The sequence below is a fragment of the Solanum tuberosum genome, unplaced genomic scaffold (genome assembly GCF_000226075.1).
Source record: "Solanum tuberosum cultivar DM 1-3 516 R44 unplaced genomic scaffold, SolTub_3.0 scf00150, whole genome shotgun sequence".
Taxonomy (NCBI): domain Eukaryota; kingdom Viridiplantae; phylum Streptophyta; class Magnoliopsida; order Solanales; family Solanaceae; genus Solanum; species Solanum tuberosum.
The window spans coordinates 1,108,510-1,129,028 of NW_006239073.1; the positions used below are offsets into that span (position 1 = coordinate 1,108,510).

General features: G+C 34.5%; 3 protein-coding genes and 1 pseudogene across 4 annotated transcripts; 2 read left to right on the forward strand and 2 right to left on the reverse strand.

Annotated features, from left to right (window-relative positions):
- Positions 1-50: 50 nt before the first annotated feature.
- LOC102599611 (probable glutathione peroxidase 4) lies at positions 51-5,245 on the reverse strand (annotated as a pseudogene).
- Positions 5,246-6,599: 1,354 nt separating this feature from the next.
- On the forward strand, positions 6,600-7,717 carry LOC102600273 (EID1-like F-box protein 3). The gene has a single exon (XM_006352721.2). It carries the CDS (start codon positions 6,656-6,658, stop codon positions 7,517-7,519), a length of 864 nt encoding a protein of 287 aa, XP_006352783.2. The 5' UTR covers positions 6,600-6,655; the 3' UTR covers positions 7,520-7,717.
- A 545-nt stretch (positions 7,718-8,262) lies between these two features.
- On the forward strand, positions 8,263-12,977 carry LOC102600603 (CSC1-like protein At4g02900). The gene is made up of 12 exons (XM_006352722.2): positions 8,263-8,489; positions 8,914-9,232; positions 9,312-9,464; positions 10,020-10,155; positions 10,233-10,334; positions 10,492-10,611; positions 10,693-10,773; positions 10,909-11,249; positions 11,454-11,699; positions 11,792-12,116; positions 12,186-12,419; positions 12,552-12,977. The coding sequence occupies exons 2-12, from the start codon at positions 8,919-8,921 to the stop codon at positions 12,798-12,800; spliced, it is 2,301 nt and encodes a 766-aa protein (XP_006352784.1). The 5' UTR covers positions 8,263-8,489; positions 8,914-8,918; the 3' UTR covers positions 12,801-12,977.
- A 2,606-nt stretch (positions 12,978-15,583) lies between these two features.
- On the reverse strand, positions 15,584-19,517 carry LOC102600939 (sm-like protein LSM2). 2 transcript variants are annotated; one of them, XM_006352723.2, is made up of 4 exons: positions 19,410-19,515; positions 18,568-18,634; positions 18,191-18,349; positions 15,584-15,941 (listed from the first exon to the last, which is right to left on the reverse strand). In XM_006352723.2, exons 2-4 carry the CDS (start codon positions 18,568-18,570, stop codon positions 15,822-15,824), a joined length of 282 nt encoding a protein of 93 aa, XP_006352785.1. In that variant the 5' UTR covers positions 18,571-18,634; positions 19,410-19,515; the 3' UTR covers positions 15,584-15,821. The 2 variants fall into 2 exon arrangements, with proteins under 2 accessions (XP_006352785.1, XP_015166561.1); XM_015311075.1 differs by lacking the exon at positions 18,568-18,634 and having other exon boundaries at positions 19,410-19,517.
- Between the last annotated feature and the right edge of the window lie 1,002 nt (positions 19,518-20,519).

Below are 20,519 nucleotides of genomic sequence, written 5' to 3' on the forward strand. Positions count from 1 at the left end.
TGTGCCCAAGAATAAACAACACCATGAAACAGACACCATATATATATATATGTACAAGCAGAATATGCAAGAAATCTCCATCCATCCTCTTTTTATTTATGTAACTGAACTCATCAACTGATATAGCCTCTCACACCTTCCCTAGTGCTTTTTGGATATCAGCCTGCAAGTTAATCCAGGGAAAATCACCTCTGTACGTACATGAATCTCATAAAGGGCACTGAATTTGCTACTTGATTTGGAGTCATTAACAAAAATTATATTTCAGAAAATCTATAAGTTTTCCATTAATACAAGAATTGTGGAGATCTTGCTTATCAAAAAAATAAGAAGAGGGTAAGGTGGTCTACAATAGACCCTTCCCTAGAGCACCCCACACATGGCAGGAGCTTAGTGCACCAGGTTGCCCTATTTTATTATTTTCGCAACAATATTTACTTCTGTGTTACTAAGTTGCTGCCCCGAGACTCTAGAGAGAGAGAGAGAGAGAGAGGCCAACCTCAATTGCCAATGGTGCAGTAGTGGAGCCATAACGCTTGATAACTTTTCCTTCCTTATCAATTAGAAACTTGGTGAAATTCCATTTGATGCTGGAACCGAGAAAACCACTTTTGCTTGATTTCAGGAATTGGTAAACTGGTGCTGCATCCGGACCATTAACTCGCACCTAGTTTGACTTTCAAGTTTGTTATTAGGTCAACAGAGTTGCAACAAAACGATAAAAGATATTCTCAATAACCAGCTGCAGATAGACTCTTCAAAATCTTGATATACAAGATCGACTAATACATAGAATGCAAAAAGGCCATATATAGCAGGATGGTTGCTTCCAACTTCTGGTAAAAGGGCAGAAATATGTTCAAACTTCAATGGTACAACACAATTGAAAAACTAGAATTATTGCTTTTAAATTGAAATAACGAGAAAAAATGACAAATGGCAGAAAGGTAAAGGTGCAGAGCAACAAAAGCATTTGCCACCTCACACATTCCCATAATACAGTTCCTGCTGATCCGTTAAGTCTACAGAATTAGATCAGGTTACAACAACAGCTATCATTTCCCGATACATTTGATCAGCTTTTTGGTCTTTTAACAAGATTTACTCTAGCAAAATAACAAGTTTTCAGTAGGAAAACTCTAACAGTCATTTATTTGTTCAACTGAAATACTCACCAGTACAATTAAACACATATACTAAGAACGAACTGATTTCTGAATGCTAAGATGAACATATGGCAAACAAGAAAGGATTCAAATGGAAACAATGTCACATGGTATAGAAACTTATACAAAAGGTAAAAAGTAGACAACAAACACAGATGAGGATTACTTAGCAAACGTTTGGAGACAGATGAAGATCCTTTCTGTAAGGTGGTCTCTGGCCACCAGGCAAATGGGTCAACTTACATGGACGACTATCTACTAGGTACCTATATCCTCTCACCAGTATATGTAAGTAACTCTTCAATAGGAAGATAGAATGAAATGATGTAACTTTTTTTGCCTCTGCTGGGATTCAAACCACAGTCTCACGTGGTGTAGAATCCAGCTTAGCATGAAAGTCAGTTTATTACGGCCAGTGCGGTTGTTCCTGTTTCATTTTCTTCATCAAATGTCTCACCACACCCTTGGGCGCATGCAACACAGATGAGACTTATCGAAAATTAAACAAAGGTAAGAAGTAGATAACGAACAAGAAGTAATAACTGGAAATGATGCAATCATATACACTGGAATAATTGGATTCGAAATGCAGCAAGGTTAGACCCAAATGAGCTAAATGCTAAGCTAGCGTTTGCTTGTTTTATTTTAAAGAATTTACATAAAGTTTTTTGCAGTAACATCACTTGCCTATCTTGGTTTTGGTCCATCTGCAAAAATAGAAGGACAAACTTCTTTCTTTTGACCTTTTTTTCCCATCTGTCCGACTTAATTTAAATTTGCATCAAGAAATTTTAGGGACTCCGAACTAAGGAGAACGCGAATTTAAGACTTTTGATTAATGATGAATGAGTACTTATCTTTCTATCACAACTCTGATTGATCTTTTCTATTGTCCTTGTTATTTCATTTTCCTATATTAAGCTAGCGTTAGACCATAGATTTTCAAATATTTTACAAATATTGTTTGGGTGAAAATTTGGGCGAAATTTTACCATGTGTTTGACCATAATATTTGGGAAACATATTTCACTATTTTAGAAAAATATGATTTATACCCATAAGTTTTAAAAACTATCAAAACTAACCATAAGTTTGTATTACAATTCAATTGGATCTTCGTCGCAACAACTAACAAGTTTGTCTATGACACTGGAGCAATGTGGTAGTTTGGAGTGAGTGCAACAAACATCATTCCATACATTGTAAAGTAGACAAAGCACATGACTTTGTTATCCTGAGTCGGTTTTTCATCAAGAACCATATCATTTTATTTTTGTTTATGACAAGGGAAACCCGCAGCCGTTACCCTTTGGGTGCGCACAGGGTAAAACTCTCGCTCCTATGCAATAGCTCGCAAACCACATAGGAGAGGTAACCCGCACTAGGCAAGCCCGGCACGACGACCTCGACCCAGAAGGCAAACCCCCATCAACAACCATATCATCACACTTTCATATTCAATGAATATTTCATCACTACTTTGGTGTTCACATAAAAAATTATGTAATACAACGCAAACAACTACTATAGAGGGTGTTTTGTAAAAGATAAAAGTTTGGTAGTAAAAATTTCAATTTTAAAAGATCCCAAATAATGAGATTTGGCCTAAATACTAGTATTTGAGATATTTGCCAAATTGTATGGACAAACACTATTTGCCAAATTTTCCCACAAATATTACTTGAGAAATCTATTAATTTGTGGTGGAAAGGGGTTAGAGCTTAGATGTTATTGTGCATCCTTTTTGGACTGCTCGACCGTGTTATACATTTTAGATAGTACAACTTATTGTGTGGCAAAAAAACAAAACAGGAAAAGCTAATTCTGAAATCCTGTTGATTCTTGCTTGTGGTAGATAATATATTAATGAGTACTTATTGATGAAGTTTAGCATGTCTTTTAATCCGTGATGGAAGGGGCTGGAGATTAGATTTTATTAGGTGTCCTTTTTGGACTGCTCTACCGTGTTATACATTTAGATAGTTACAACTTATTGTGTGTAGGCCATGTGGCAATAGAACAAAACAGGAAAAGCTGATTTAGTAATTCTGAGTCCTGCTGATTCTTGCTTGTGGTAGATAATGTATTAATGAGCAATTGAATGCAGGATCCTATTTATGTGGTTTCACTTATTGATGTAGCTCTTAATTCTTATCATGTATATAAATAAAATTTGTATTGTATTTGTTGCCAAATTTTCCCCCAAATATTACTTGGGAAATCCCCCAGATACAATACAAATTTTATTTCTATACATGATAAGAATTAGGAACTACATCAATAAGTGAAACCACATAAACAAGATCCTACATTCAATAGATCAATAATACATTATCTACCACAAGCAAGAATCAGCAGGACTCAGAATTACTAAATCAATTTTTCCTGTTTTGTTCTATTGCCACACACAATAAGTTGTAACTATCTAAATGTATAACACGGTAGAGCAGGCAAAAAAGGACACATAATAAAATCTAATCTCCAACCCCCTCCATCACGGATTAAAAGACATATTAAACTTCATCAATAACTCATTAATCTATTATCTACCACAAGCAAGAATCAACAGGATTTCAGAATTAGCTTTTCTTGTTTTGTTTTTTTGCCACACAATAAGTTGTACTATCTAAATGTATAACACGGTCGAGCAGTCCAAAAAGGATGCACAATAACATCTAAGATCTAACCCCTTTCCACCACAAATCTTGGGACAAACATATATTCTTCAAGTGTCCTAATTTTGCTTCCAGTCTCATGTTTTTTTACATATATTATGTTCTAGTGGATCTCTGTGCTCTATATGTGTTTATGCTTTCAACATCCAATAGGGAAGATTGTGAGCCGCTTCTGTCACCCATAACGTCCACTAAGAACATAAGCGCAATTCAAACAATAACTAAGTCCATGTCATTAGGTGAAAATGCCTTGATTATCAAAATTTATCATACATGTCATCTTACCTTTTGGAAAATGGGAGGGATATTCTGTCTTGAATCTAGAGCAAGCAAATTGTTGTGCTTCCTCACTTGTCCCTGGCTCTTGCTTCAAGAATTGGTTGCAGGGGAAGGCCAAGACCTCAAAGTCTGAATTTCAATTAAAATATATACTACATTGTCGTATGTACAGAATCACAAACATAGTTAAGGGAGTACAAACTTGAGAGAAAAATTATGAGTATACGAATATGTCATCATGTATAGTCAGTAACTAATTGTAACAATATGAGGAACAAATTTTGAGAGAAAACAAAAGGATCACCTTCCTCCTTGTATTTGTCGTAGAGTTCAGTCAACTGGGTATAGTTTGAGTTTGTGAATGAACTGTTTCAACACACACGCACACCATCACCATATATGTCTAACGGGGTAATATATCATAACAATAATACACACACACGCGCACACACACACATTGATGTGACACTTTTCGCTTATTGAGGGTTAATTTAATTGAAAGTCAATTTAACTAATCTTTAGCTAAATTGTAATAGACCAACTCAATAATTTGGATATTAAAGGAACTGTATAGAAGTGCAATTCCTAAAAAATACATTTGGACAGAATTCACAATAAACCAAAAGTGTTTGTGATGGAGGGGTCAATAAGTAACCGATACAGATAATAAAGCTTAAAGTTTGGAAATTACTTGCATATAAAAATAATGGAAAAAGGAGAAGTGTAAACCATTTGGAAGAAGAAGCACTTTTTCATTGTAGATGGTGAGGTCTACATCCTTTCCTTTGCTATCCTGCAAATTGGAAACAAAGATATGAGAATGCTAATACACGTTGAAAAGAGAGGAAAATGATTCTGTAAAAACATAACCTTGACGGTGAATTGGTGGATTCATTTTTGTGGGACTGATGGAGAAGCACCCATTTTGATATGTGTCACAACAACCTCATCAATGGGGTTAAAAAAAAGATGACTAGTTTCCAAGAGTAGCGCAGATTCTTGGCAACTCACCCAAAGAAAACCTGAGAATTTAAGAAACATGAAGGAAGACTGGACTCCATCATCAGATAATTGTGGTGCGACCCGAAAATGGATCCGACATTTAATTAAAAGCTATCTATATAATTGTCCTATCTCATTTCAACATCAATGCCTTGGTCTTTTAATTTGACATATATATAAACATTAACTCGTATTTATTAGATAAAAAAATAAAATTGAATATATATATTAAAAAAGAATTGTAACATAAAATTTCACCCCCTCTTCTTACTAGTCAACTACTTTTAATTTGTTACTCTATTATACTTTGAAGAAAAGTAGAAATGGAGTAATTATTATTAAGTTGGATCGGAACTTGCTTTTAATTCATATCAATTTCTATGAATAAATTGAGTTTTATAGCATATGAAAAGATTAAATAAAAGCTCATCGTTTGAAATTAAAAATACTTATCTAACATATGTTGGATAGATTGAAATTTGCAAATAAAAAAAAAAGAATTGTCCACAACAATTACTTTTAACTTTTATATATAGTAGCGAAGAATAATGAATTATCGTAAATTGCTACCATTAGTTATTCTTGTTATTGTGCATATTATGGTATCAATGGAACATGGAGATAAAAAGGATTAAGTAAAGAATAAAGTTCCATGTCTAACTTCGGTAACAAAAGTTGTGAGAATATAACCATACTCAAACATGAAGGAACGTCATAAGAATAAGCTCATGAGATAAAAGCACTATAGTACGGTACTAACTAATGAAGGGTAAAATTGAAAGAACATATTAAAATTAGTCTAGAAAATTAAATAATTAAGTTAATTTGAAAAATAAAAAATGTTTCAAAAATTCAATTAATTTAAAATAAATGGAGTAACTTTAAACACAAGACAATATTATACGTATACACCTGTAAATACGTCTTAAATCAATAATTCTATACTATAGTAACTATAATATAAATTCACAAACAAGTGAAATCAAACACTTCCATCTGGCACATGAAAAATATCTTTCTAATGATATAAAATACTACAAATATCAAAAGTAACGTTTTTTTTTCTTCAAAGTACTCAATCATGCTATATCGATTTGTCTCTTTCTTCCCTACAAAATTACACACTTATGAGAGTAAACAAGTCAAAATGATATACGTGTTAGTTGGTTGTTTGAAGAAACACTTGTAAGCACATCACTTGTAGAAAGAATCACAAACATATATTAAAATCCAAAATATTTATAGCCCTGCCACGTATTACATAAGATATTTTCGAGCCACTAAAAAAAAAATGGAGTATGTATTTAATAAAGGACACGTGTCCATGGATCCTTGCTTGCTTGCTTCCATACGATTACATTGACCCGAAGAAATATCATATCCGTATGGTCTCTATCATCCAATCAAAGAGAAGCACGTAGCCAAGTATTTTGCAATGATGGGCAGGTATGTATGTATTTATCTACTCTTAGCCGTTTATTTAAGTTCCCAAAAAACTACTTTACTGACCACATTCTCGTCGGAAAAGTAAGTATGAGTGACAATCGGAGTCAAAGACGGCGGGTCGGAGAGTCGTCCGAATCGGGAATTTACAATGAGAGGATTCTTATCTTGGTGTTTGCGTCAATGAATTGGGATATTCGTACACTATGTCAAACGGCGTCGGTCAATAGGAAACTCCGTGCAGTTGCGAGAAGGATTCTATGGAGAGAGCTATGCGTGTATCGAGCTCCGCAAATGATAACGGCGTTAACTGACGGCTCTCCGAGCGGTAGAATTGGCGGCGGATGGCAGGCGATGGCAAAATTGATGTTTTTCTGCAATGGATGTCAATCGACCCGGCATTTCCAAGTGCGCGAATCGCCATCGGGTCACTTCGTGAAAACATCTCGGTTTTCGAAGACATCCGGTCGGAGTTTTTTGGTGAAGAAATGTAGAAGTGATTTGCTGTACGTGAGTGATCCGTGTGAGCATCCAACTGGGAGCGATGATTTGGGGCTTTTCAGAGGGGTGTTTTGGGGATTTATGAAATCTAGGACAAGGGCGAGTTTGATCAGAAGACGAGTGGAGCTTGAAGAAGGAGCCAAGTGTCCATTCTGTCGAGCTCGGGTTTGGAGTATGACGGCGGCTCGGCTCATACCCAAAAGTGCGGCGCGGCGGCTTGGTTCGATGGAGACTGGATTGGAGTACTTTGTATGTGTTAATGGGCACTTATATGGTGCTTGTTGGCTGGTTCCTTTATCGTCTGATGAAGGTGAAGAAAAAGATGGTGATGATGAAGATGAAGCTGAAGATAGCAGTGAAGAAGCTGACCAGAGATTTGACGGCGGCGGCTATTTTCATCGTGGGAATCAGATAGTAATAAATGGGTGTCTGAATTACGGGCTTACTTCTTGATATGACCAAAATGGAATCAAAAGGGACGGGAAGAAGGGAAGAGGGATCATTTTTGTAGTTCAGCTTGTTGTTTACTTGAGAATATGAACTGAATCAAAATTTTCTGTTTATTTGATGATTTGTTTAAGTTTCTATTCTTAAGAAAATCTTTTCTGTTACTACTAGATTTCCAGTGGAAAGATTTGTCACTTGATTCAATAGTAGCCAATCAATTGTGCATATACAATCTATTTCCAGAAAGAAGAAAGTAAACATTGTAAGACAGGAAGTTCAAAAATAAAAAGGGCATCCCACATTAATTAATAAAAGGGCACACTTCAAGAGAGGTGTAATGTAGATTAGCTTATCTTAATGCAAATATTAGTTCCACAATATAGATCAAATGGAGGAATTTTTACTTTGTTGGATAAGAAGTTGAAAAGAAGACTCACATAATACATCAGATGTCAAACAGAAAAAGGTAGCTAAAACTGAAAACAAATAAAATAAAGCATAATCACAAATTGTTTAGTTCACAAATAACTGCATTCCATGCTAACAAACAAATTTGGTTGCCCTCACGATCGATAAATAGTCAACATTTTTCTTCACTAATCTCAACCTACTTTATTGGTAACGACGTCACATTTTCGGATGCTTAATATTGGTTTATATTGATAAGATATTATAGTGTACTTTTCATTTACTTACTATTGTATAAAGTTGAGTGAAATCAAATCAAATACTTAGTGTATTTGTGGTATGTAACTTTTGAAAACTGTGACATATATATATATGGTCTCGTTCCTCCAAAAGCCGGCCGTCCCCGTTATTGTTGCCGCCCTCCCAGCTACCATCCAGCTAAGAATGTCCTCTCTTTCTAAGCAACCCAAATCTTACTTTCTTCTAACCTCTTATGATCAAAACAAAGCAAACTTACCAATCTTCTTATAGTCGCCTTCCCCTCCCTCTGGCTGTGACAATTTTTCTGGTTAGTTCCTTACTTCAATATTCTTCTGAAGCTGATCACCCTTAATTTCCCCTGTTTCCAACACTAATTATCGGTTTGATCATGCTTTCACACGGATGGTGAGGGAGGGTTCGGTAATCCCCTCCCCATAAGTATCACCAATTTTGTTGAAACTTGATAATTTAGAGATCCATTAACATTTCGGGTATAGGAAAGAGCCCTCTTTGTTCATATGCATAATGTCAATGAACTTTATGCTTATCCATTATTACCAGCTCTAATCATATACTAATTATTATCACTTAATAGCTAGTAGGAACGGAGATTGATTTGTCTTCGGAATGAGAAACTATGGTGGTATCGAGTTTATATGCATAATAATATCTGTTACCTGTCAATTCCTTCAGAAATATTCTCATAAATAAAGTTGCACCCCAAATAACAGGTGACATGGCTAGTGTTCAAGATATTTCTGTTTCAGCTGTGATCAACCTTATATCTGCACTTGTTTTCCTTTTGGCCTTTGCAATTGCACGGCTTCAGCCAATCAATGACAGAGTATACTTCCCTAAATGGTATTTGAAGGGTATACGAGCAAGTCCTAGAAGTTCTGGATCATTTGTGAATAAATTTGTCAACTTGGACTTGAGAACATACATTAGGTTCTTGAACTGGATGCCTGCAGCTCTAAAAATGCCTGAACAAGAGCTTATAGGTCATGCTGGTCTTGATTCTGCTGTCTATATACGGATTTACCTTCTTGGGTGAGTCTTTGGGTTATGATATACTGGAACTTGTTTTGCAAATTTTTGAGTTCCTCTAACTCCTGAATTATCAATGCAGCTTGAAGATCTTTGTTCCTATCACACTACTTTCTTTTGCGGTTTTAGTGCCTGTTAATTGGACTTCTGGGGAAACATTAGATCACATTGAAGATCTAACGTTCAGTAACATTGATAAACTTTCCATATCCAATATTCCTTCAGGATCAAAGAGGTGAGGGTTGACTTGTTTCCTTTTAGTATATTAACACCTCAGCTTGATGTTATTGTTAGAGAGTACTTACTTCCTTTGTTGGTAGAAAATGTTTGACAATTAGTTGAACCAAAATGCACATCAGAGATCTGATATCAATATGTGTGTAATCATAAGTTGCTATACTGAAGGGTTCAAAAATATATCAATATAATGTCTGTAAAGTTATTAATGAACATGTATTCACGACACAAAATTGGTTCCTTTATTGTTTTTCTTCAATTCTTAACGCAAAACAGAAAATGTACCAAAAATAGCACTTCATTTAGTATCCTTGGCAGGCGGAGGGACTACACTTGCCTTTATTTGCAATCTCTCCCTCCATATCCACACCTAACCATGATAACCTATTACTATAGTTTCCACACAGAAGATTATAAGAAATGTTTACCAAGGAATTGGAAGGCTTATGTTTTGTTTTTACAAAATTTTGATGTTTTTTGTTTCTCATGACTTATGCCGATATGTCATTACAGATTTTTTCCTAATAAAAAACTTAGTTTTATATTCTTTCAGGTTTTGGGCACACGTGGTGATGGCTTATGTATACACATTTTGGACCTTGTATATTCTGTACAAAGAATACAAGAAAATATCAACAATGAGACTAGATTTTCTTGCCTCTGAAAAACGTAGGCCAGATCAGTTCACGGTGAGTGTTCACATATTTTATTGACCACAAATGTTATGAGTGTTTATAAATACTACAATTTCTGATTCTTCTCATAGGTCCTTGTTAGAAATGTCCCACCCGATCCTGATGAATCAGTGAGCAAGCATGTTGAACATTTTTTTCGTGTCAATCATTCAGATCATTATCTTACACAGCAGGTTTGTATTGTATTAAAGTACTCCATATTTATGTTTGAAGTATTCAAGTATTTGACAGGATGGATACTGAGTAATTATGGGAAATTTAGGAGTAGAACCCTTTTCATTCTTATGCAGTTACTACAACAGATGAACCTTAAATTGATGCTACTTTTAGGTTGTTTACAATGCCAATAAGCTTGTTAAATTGGTGGAGAAGAAAAAGAGTAACCATAATTGGCTTACTTACTACCAAACCAAGTATGAGAGAGACCCTGAGAAGAAACAAAAAATTAAGGTATTATCCTTTGTTTATTGAGACTTAGTTTCATTTTTCATTTTCCTGTTGTTTCTGATTCTCTTATTCTGTCATGTATAGACAGGATTTTGGGGGCTTTGTGGAAAATCTGTGGATGCCATCGACTATTATACAACTGAAATTGAGAAGTTGACCAAAGAAGTAAGTCATGGTTTACTTTGGTAATATTTGGTCATTATGTTGCCTGAAACTAAGGTATGGAAGCTTGTGTGAGGTGAATGTAGACATTTTCATTAGCAGGAAAAGGTAAATATTGGATTTTCTGTTTTGATGTAGGAAGATGAAGAAAGAGAAAAGGTTAAAAGTGAGCCCAATGCAATCGTTTCTGCAGCATTTGTCTCGTTTAACTCTCGTTGGGGAGCAGCTGTATGTGCTCAAACACAACAGTCAAGAAACTCAACCATTTGGTTGACAGAATGGGCTCCTGAACCACGTGATGTCTATTGGGATAATCTTTCAATACCATATATTCAGCTCTCAGTACGGAGACTGCTAATGGCTGTTGCTTTATTCTTTCTTACTTTCTTTTTTATGATCCCGATTGGATTCGTTCAAGCATTTGCAAGCATTGATGGCATCAGAAAGGTTCTTCCATTCCTGAAGCCATTAATAGATATGTATGTGATCCTTCTATATGTGTGCTTGTAGTATATTTATATTTATATATTAAAGTTAGACCAGCAATGTTTCTTGGGAAGTAAACAAGTATTCGTATTAAGTTGTTTCACTTAGTAATGTAGGTGTGAATTGTAGCAGCTACATCTTGCATAATGCTTAGCTTTGAATATATATATTGACCTATGCTGGAATTTCTGCTGCAGGGATTTTGTAAAATCATTTGTACAAGGTTTTCTACCCGGGATTGTATTAAAGATATTTCTGATTGTTCTTCCTATGATTCTAATGATCATGTCAAAAATAGAAGGCTTTACATCACTTTCATCTTTGGACAGAAGATCAGCAGCTAAATATCATTTGTTTGTAATTGTAAATGTCTTCTTTGGAAGTATCATTACTGGTGCTGCATTTGAACAGCTTGACAGGTTTCTCCACCAGTCTCCAACAGAGTGAGTTCCGTTCCGTTCCATTCCATAAAGGAAAGAATGGCTAAGCAAAAACAATACTTGTATACAATTCTTAACATTTGCTTGCAATGCAGGATCCCAAAAACCATTGGTGTAACTCTTCCGATGAAAGCTACTTTTTTTATTACTTTCATAATGGTTGATGGCTGGGCTGGAATTGCTGCGGAGATCCTTAGATTGGTTCCTCTAATCATGTTTCACATTAAAAATACATTTCTAGTGAAGACGGAGCACGACAGGGAGGAAGCAATGGACCCTGGTTCATTAAACTTTTCTGTATCAGAACCTCGCTTACAACTCTACTTCCTGCTAGGCCTTGTCTACTCAGTGGTCACACCAATACTCCTGCCTTTCATCATTATCTTCTTTGCCTTTTCTTATATGGTTTTCCGCCATCAGGTATGTTTTCCTACTACTTTTTTAACACATAATATAAGAATAATATTAAAACTGCTTCTTTGATGCTAGATCATTAATGTGTACGATCAGAAGTATGAGAGTGGTGCATCATTTTGGCCAGATGTCAATCGTCGTATACTTATAGGTTTGGTCATATCCCACCTTCTATTAATCGGTCTACTGAGCACCAAAGATGCTTCCCAATCAACCCCATTGCTGATAGTACTTACAGTTTTGACAATCTGGTTCCATAAGTTTTGCAAGGGAAGATTTGAGTCTGTGTTTGTCAAATTCCCATTGCAGGTTAGTGTTCCTTAGATCTTACACTTTGATGTTCATAATTGTGTTAAGTTAGGATGCTGTTAGCTAGCATAAAGTTGCCGTTGGTATACTCAACTATGAATATTAAGATTTTTTGCTCAATGCACTCTGCAGGACGCGGTGGTGAAGGATACAGTAGAACGGACCACAGAACCAAACTTTAACTTGAAAGAATATCTCCAGGATGCTTATTTGCACCCTGTTCTCAAAGGGGTTGATTTTGAAGTATTGAAAGAGCTTGACGATGAGGAGAAAAATTCACTTGTTGCTACCAAGAGGACATCTAGACGGAGTAGTAAGACTGTTTCTAATGGCACTTCTGAAGATCAGAAGACGGTCTCAGAGATTCAGCTCGTATTTTAATTTGTCACCAAATTAAAGCAGTTAAAAAATACTCCCATTCATTTGTTTTATTTCCTTTATAGCTTGTGTTAGGCCTTCTATATCAAAAGATGGCAGTGAAAATGTCATGTAGTATATATACTTAAGATCAAAATGCCCAGAATGTCTTTCTCATGAAAAGCTGTTCATGTTGGAATATGTCTTTTGTTGAAAAAATAGAAAAAGAATAGGTATACTTTAATCTTTTTGACACATTGTTGTGAAGAAAGTAGCAATAAGAGTGAGTGTGAAGGGAAGTTCACGATAGTCTCTCAAAAATACAAGATAAAGACTGTATAGAATAGAGCCAATGAGGGTAGGTCCTTAATTCTTTGGACCCTTCACATACATAACGAGTACTGACCCCCACAAATTCAAAGGCTTTAATGAAAACAAAATGGTGATCATAAGTAGTAAAGTAGTTCATAACTTGTGTGTAAAAACCAAACTAAAGCATCTTGACAAAATATAATGAGAGACCTAGCTTTGAACTAAAGAATATCGCACTTACATAATGGTGCAAGTGCGAGAATCTTGGTCACCAAAATAACGAGTGAAGTCATTTAACCCTGACATGGGCTGGGGGGGCGGATAAAACCCATAATCCAGGTCCGGACCATAATGCCCATATTGATATGGAGGAAGCATGTAAGTTGCAGCTTCTCCATTGAAAAATCCAGCAGGGTGCAGACCTCCCATTTGCATAAACATAGCATACTTTTTCTGTCTTTCTTCTTGAGTAACATAATCTCGCATGCCTCCTCCTCTTCTATGTATTTTGCAGTAGCGATCCCTGCAAATAGAGGCACATTCATTTTATGTGAAAGTATTTGACGCAAAATAGGGAGGTTGGATCATGATGGATGAGTTTTAGTTGTGAGACTCTTTTAACTCTTTTTGATCCAAGATACTCAACCTATATATATATGGTCCATTCAAATTTGGCTCATTCATACCTGCAGATGCTTGGATCAACTCCTTGAGGGGCCACATAAGCTTCAGCTGTATGATATTTTTGCTTGTTTTTGGTTGACACAAATTCTTCACACTTTTTATTCTTTGGTGACACATAATCTTCACAGTACTGATCATCACAAGTCTCATGATCATCACTACTATTCCAACAATGTTCATTTCTTTTCTTGTTGTCATCACCAACTTTAGCTTTTCCCTTATAGTCCTTAGTATGGCAAGCTGCAGCCTCTTCTTTATTGTCAAAGTGATTGTGATTGGAGTTTCTACTTGTGCTATTATTATCATGTGAAAGAGGATTCTTGGAATAAGATATCAGTTCAGCCTTCTTCCCCTTTTTCTTAATGGCTTCAATCAGCATCAAAGGATTAAAATTGCCTCTAATGGTAGCCAAATTTGTTCTTGGATCATAACAAACTTCCAACACACCTACCATAACATTCCAATGTAAACATTTAACTTGTATAGTTTACACTATCAGCATAGTTTAATATGTAAGTTATTACACAAGGTCAATAATCCATGTTTATCATAGAGATTTTATGTAACTAGATTATAATAAACCTGATTGTGTAAAAAATGTAACTTTGAAGTTAAGGTAGTCAACCAACTAAGTAATTTCTCAAGGAACTTATTATTGCATAAAACTTGGACTAAGAAATTAAAGATAGTACTTCACAATGAGACATACTTGTACAGTTCTACTTAATTAGTGTAATATTAAAATGTTTATCAAATTAATAAGAATATCATACCATTTATCTTTAATAGAATTTTCCTCAACTTTCTTTGGCATGCTGTACAACAATTGACTTCAACTTTTATGACACAGACCTGAAATGTTTAAAAACAATTAAACACATATATAACCTTTTAAATGTTACTACTAAATTAAAACATATATAACACAATTAAAAAAATGAGAGAGCTGAATATACAGGATCATCGGGACTGTGTTCCATCAAGATGACTTGATAAAGAAGACAAAGAACAAGTGATTTCTCCAGTTTGTCACCTACACAACAACATTAACAAGGTATTAATTCATTTGGAAATTTATTGATAAGTGTTACGAATTCAGTAAGAAAATACCAAGATTTTAGAGCATGACTTTGCACTTGACGGACAAAGAAGAGATGAAAGCTTTAAAAAACTCTATTAGGTAGTGCAAAAACTTACTAGTATACTATTATGGAGATCCCTACTATTATTAGGATACTTTGACATGTAATGAAAGGTTAGTTACCATTTTTATGATATCACAAATTAATGCTTCCTATATATATAAAGAAAGTTTCTTGTAATTACCTTATAATAAGTGATTTAAATATTGTGCAAATATCTTTTTAATTCATGCACGATCTAAGTAAAATATCTCGCCCCACAATACGGGATTTGAGTACAAAAATAGTGATTTTATTTCCACTCTTGGCAACTTATTTTAAGGAGCTCATTTAATTAATTAATTAATTGCAAGAGTCAATAGCTATCTTAACCGGGTTCGACCCTCATATCTTTCTTCTTCTTTTTTAATTCGATCCTCAGTCATATCATATTTATTCCTCTCCACATCACACGCATATTATAGTGTATTGGCGAAGGGGTTCAATAATGGTTTTCCGCCTTGTACGTTGGAGTGTGTGACCATTTCATCTAACACACTTTTAAAAACTAAAAAAAAAATCCAAGTGTACCATTGTACAACTTTTTTTAAAATCCCATTCATAAATTTCTGGCTCTTCTACGAGCAGTAGACAAGGGAAGACAGGGAATACGAGTCCCACACGAGGGAGTCGACAAAGAACAAGTGTAGAACTTTTTCATAAATTGTACAACTTTTTTTTAAAATCCAATCCAAGGCTTTCACACCACACAGTTAGGTAAAAATGGAGAGGAGGAACAGCAGAATACAAAGCATTGCATGCAATAGCATCTAAAAATACATTTAACAAAGAAAATCAGTACATGCTGATTTACCCACTCAAAAGTTTAAAAGTACATCCACTTTTGAAGGTCTCAGATTTTAGGCTTTTAGCCACCACGAGCTTCTCTCCTCGTAGCATCATGAAGCAGCTCTATGTCGACTCCATCTGGAGGTAACTGGACGTATCTCACCACTGATCCTCTGATGAAGCAGTTCCTCACCGAACGCTATTACATCAAAGTAACATGAAAAATGTTAATGGTAATACCAACGAAAAACATATCACATGAAAAAATATAAACAATATCAGGAAAAGGCAGGAAAGGCGGAAGCAAAGTGAACCAAGTAAAAAAAGAGAGGGTGAAACTGCTAAATACACTAGTGTCAACCAGTAAACATACTATGTTTGCATATTTTTTTTAGTACTTGTAATTTTCTGGAACTTTGCATGTCTTGTGCACCAGCAAAAGGCATGTGAGTATTTGCTTAAAGGCTACTTTTACATTGTTTTTCCGGATTCTGTAAGGCAGAAACTGTAAGCTATCTACTCTCTGTGCAGCAACAACAACAACATACCCTTGCATACTTGGGAGATTGATCTGATATAAGAATCTTCTGACAATTGTTTCTCCAGTTCCAGTTGCACAACAAAAACAACAAACCTAGTGTGAGTCAGAGATAGAGAGGTTGTGTGATGCAGACTTTACCCCTACCTTGTGTGAGGTAAAGAAGTTGTTTCCGAAAGACCACCGATATTTTGTGTTGTCACAAAAATAAAGATGGTCTAGGTCAATGATATAGTGTGATCCGGAGATAGCTGCAGTTTTTTTTTTTTTTGATGACAAAGGGAAACCCGCAGCCGCTACCCTTTGGGTGCGCACAGGGTAAAACCCCCACTCCTACGTCTTGGTACTGTTTTTTAATTAAACTACTTACTGAAAAAAGAGTTGATATGGAAAGAGCAACATACTGGAGACCAACCTTGCCACATAATTTTAGTTCTGAATTTGCACGACCACTAACTACAGAAAACCAATATGTTAAGATACTAAGTTTTCATAAGAGAGAATCAAAAGAAACAGAAAATAAAGTGATCTATTTGGAATGAGGATCATTTTTATTTTTTTTTGAAACTGGTAAATCATTATCTCTTACTATATCCACAGGCTCATAGCAGGTACCCAGTCCTTGTAATAATACAGAAAGCATATGCTAACACATATTATCTTGACTGTTCAATCTAATATTTTTGAGGTATAACACCACATTTGCATGCTCGGTACCCTTTTTAACAAGTTAATTTAATAATTTAAGCCCATTTGATGAAGCACCTACTAAAATGATCCACTGATTGGAATTGGCATTAGATTCATGTATCCATAACAGGCAATTCCAGGCTGGAAATAACTTAAATAGAACCTTGGATTAATAGCTAACATATTTAACCATGAATACTAGAGAATCGATACATAGGAAAATTGCGAGAAATAACATAACTCCACTCAAGCTAATACAATCCACTCAGAAACTTGTGACTAGAGATAGTGTAATGTACTCAATTCACATTTCAGGCATTAGATCTGCAAGATCACATAACTTAAAGAAAAACCTATATAACATTAATAGTTTATCATTTTTGATAACTAATAGTTGTCATATGTGGCAATAATTGATTCAGAGAAATTCTTGACAAATTGCTTAGGAATAACTGTTTTAGACCCTATTGCTTACCATTTCTTAGCCTTGCAATAACGCAATCCTTAGTATGCAAATTTTCAAGGATTCTTTTCTTGCTTTTATATATGGTAACCTACATGGCTACATCTACCTTCCCACCTAATCCTCCCTCCCCATGTCATAGTGGCTCTTTCCACTTTACTGCCTTGGTGACTAGGACCTCCAACCTCCAGGATTGAAGCAGCAGGTGCTTTATAAAAGGTTTGATATCATCAAAATCTTACAAAATAATATTCACAAATCCATTATTAACCTTTCCCAGTGCACATATCCAACCAACAGTTAAGAGCTTTTAAGAAAACTATTGGTTCGTTGGAACTACAATCACAATATTATGGAACAAATACCATCCTTCCACCTAGTGCATATTGCATACACACAGAAAATAGAATGAACCTCAACAGTATAATTAGAGCCGAGTTGGATATCAATTCTTGAATATGTGTGTGTGTAGAGAGAGAGAGAGCAGTGAATAACTGAATATCACTTCCTAAAAGAAATCAACAGCAGAAATAAGAAACAAGTATAGTAAAGATATGGAAGAAAGAGCAGTGAACCCTACTGAATTCCCTAGTGATCAACTTACTCACCAAAATTGTCAGAGGCCTAAGAAAACTCTAACATGCTTAACAATCCAACCATTGTATATAAAAGTACAGAAGTAAGCATTCCTAATCAAGAAGCATTATTTTATCCACCCACCAAAAACCGTATGAAGGAGAAAAGGGAATGCAATTACCATGTGAGGGTACTTGTCTTCATCAACGACACTTGTGTTTTCGAGCTTAATGTTGAGATACTGATCGACTGAATGGAGTATGCCTCGGATAGCCAAATCATTCTTCAGTTCCACTGTCACTTCTCTGCCCACCATGTCCTTGAAGTATGAGAAAAACAACTGGAAAGAGTGGGACGGGAGAAAACTCAGTTAGATACAAGTTAAAAATATAAAGCTATGAAAAGGATTGATTTTCATGAAGGAATCGGAATTTCCAATCTACAACAATCAGAAGATTTCTTTTTTTCATAGAAAACTTAAATGGAGATAGATACTAAAGGGATTAGACTGAACAGTGAGGAATGAACATCAAGAGGAAAAGGATAGAGTAACATTACCATTTTCTATTTCTATGGGAAAATCTCGTTAGTTCGCACGTCTTTCGGGGCTTCAGCTGCCAGAAATCTGACATTTCATACCGTATATGTTAAGTAACAAAAATGTTACTTTCATCATTCCAATTTATATCATAATATTCCATTTCTACACAAAATCTAACAAGTTTCAATAATTCAAATTCATTAATACATTCAAAGTTCAAACTTAACTTTTCAACCATCACTTATTCACTTTAATGTTTTCTTCCTTAATAAGACACATAATATATGAGTCAAATAAATTGCTTAAACTCCATACTTATCAAACACCGTCACATTTTAAAATGCAATGGAGGGAGTATCTTTATTTGAATATTAGAACTCGAGAGCAGCATCACTTATTCTCTAACATATTAATATTAAAACTCGAGAGCAGCATGTTTGAATATCTTTATTTGAATTGAAGGAGCAATTTGAATCAATTGAGAAACGGAATTGGTAAATGACTTGAAAGTTAAATGCTCTCATCCCAAATTCTGGCAATAGCTGATTAAAACAAATCATCTTTCAAGCTTTATTAATCCAACTTTGTTGTCGTAATAGAAATAACCACAAAGGAACACCTCAAATGGAAAGCAAACTACTCACATAAAACAATGATAAATTGAAGTTAAGGCTATATTTATACATACATTTGGAGCAAACACAAAGCATTACAACAACAAATAATAGTAAAAATCGTACTCTTAACATAAAGTTCTTTGAAAAGAAGGACTAGGGTTTTGGTGTGAACAGAGATGCAGGTGAAACAAGCGTCGGCAACAGGAGAAAAGAGAATGCGAGAAAGGAAAAGGGCAACTTACAACTCCAATTCACCGGAGAAAACAGAAATCCGCCGAACGAGAATGGTGCCTACTGCCTTTAGTTTCAAATTGAAGGCCAAAAATAATATGCCATCAATTCTCAACTCAACTAGTTATTATTTCAAATTTTAAAAAATAGACAAATTTCTTAATTTCAATTTTATTTGTTTATTAAAAAAAAATCAATATAATAATTACTAATTGAGTAACTAGGTAAGAAATTAATTTTTGAATCTCATTGATAGCATCTATTTCATTCATTATTAAATTAAATAAATTTATTTTATTTTTATTGAGATTTTTGAATAATAGTTTGATAATTAATAAATTATCACTTATTTATCTAGTATTATAATAAAATAAAATTTAAGTGTGAATTGATAAGATTCATATGTCAATTTAGTTTTTTGAAAGAAGTTTAAAATTGAGCTTTGTATTAAGTTTTCCCTATTATTTTTATTTATCAGTATACACATATAAAAAGATTCTTTGTAGGCATTTGTACATATAATTTTACATCGCGATATAAAATCATTAGATGAAATTAGTGTTTGGACAAATGATTTCACGTTGATTTTATCTCATGAGTTTATATCAATGAAATTCATATTCTTCAAAAAATCATGATTTGAGATTTTTCAAATACAAAAATTGACCTATTAATTTATATCTCATTTTTTGTGTTTTGTAAAAGCAACCTTACATTTATATCTACTAATCATTTATTTCATATAGGGATGTTCACGGGTCGGTTTGGATCGGTTATTGGTCAAAACCAAAATCAAACCAACTTAATCGGTTTTAAAATTATCAAAATCAAACCAAACAAAATATAATAGACATTTATCGATTTGGTGGTTATCGATTTCGGTTTGGTTTGGTTCAGTTATTAACCATACACAAAAATAAAAGAAGCAATTCATTCAAAATGTTAAAAAAGTGACAACAATTCATTCAAAATGTTAAAAAGGTGATAACAATTCATTCAAAATGTTAAAAAAGTGACAACAACCCATTCAAAACGAATAGTTAAAATGACTTAAATTATTGAACTTTCGATCACTAAATTTACTATCAATAAAGCTTTAAAATTCACTATATTGGTCTAGA

What these genes read in the sequence shown, in the direction of transcription:
- LOC102600273 (XM_006352721.2), top strand. Translation starts at nt 6,656, where the DNA reads ATGAGTGACAATCGGAGTCAAAGACGGCGGGTCGGAGAGTCGTCCGAA.
- LOC102600603 (XM_006352722.2), top strand. Translation starts at nt 8,919, where the DNA reads ATGGCTAGTGTTCAAGATATTTCTGTTTCAGCTGTGATCAACCTTATA. An exon ending in CTGAAGCCATTAATAGATAT is followed by an intron (nt 11,250 to 11,453) that starts GTATGTGATCCT and finishes TTTCTGCTGCAG; the next exon opens with GGATTTTGTAAAATCATTTG. An exon ending in CTCCACCAGTCTCCAACAGA is followed by an intron (nt 11,700 to 11,791) that starts GTGAGTTCCGTT and finishes CTTGCAATGCAG; the next exon opens with GATCCCAAAAACCATTGGTG.
- LOC102600939 (XM_006352723.2), bottom strand. An exon ending in AAGACAAGTACCCTCACATG is followed by an intron (nt 15,942 to 18,190) that starts GTAATTGCATTC and finishes TTGATGTAATAG; the next exon opens with CGTTCGGTGAGGAACTGCTT.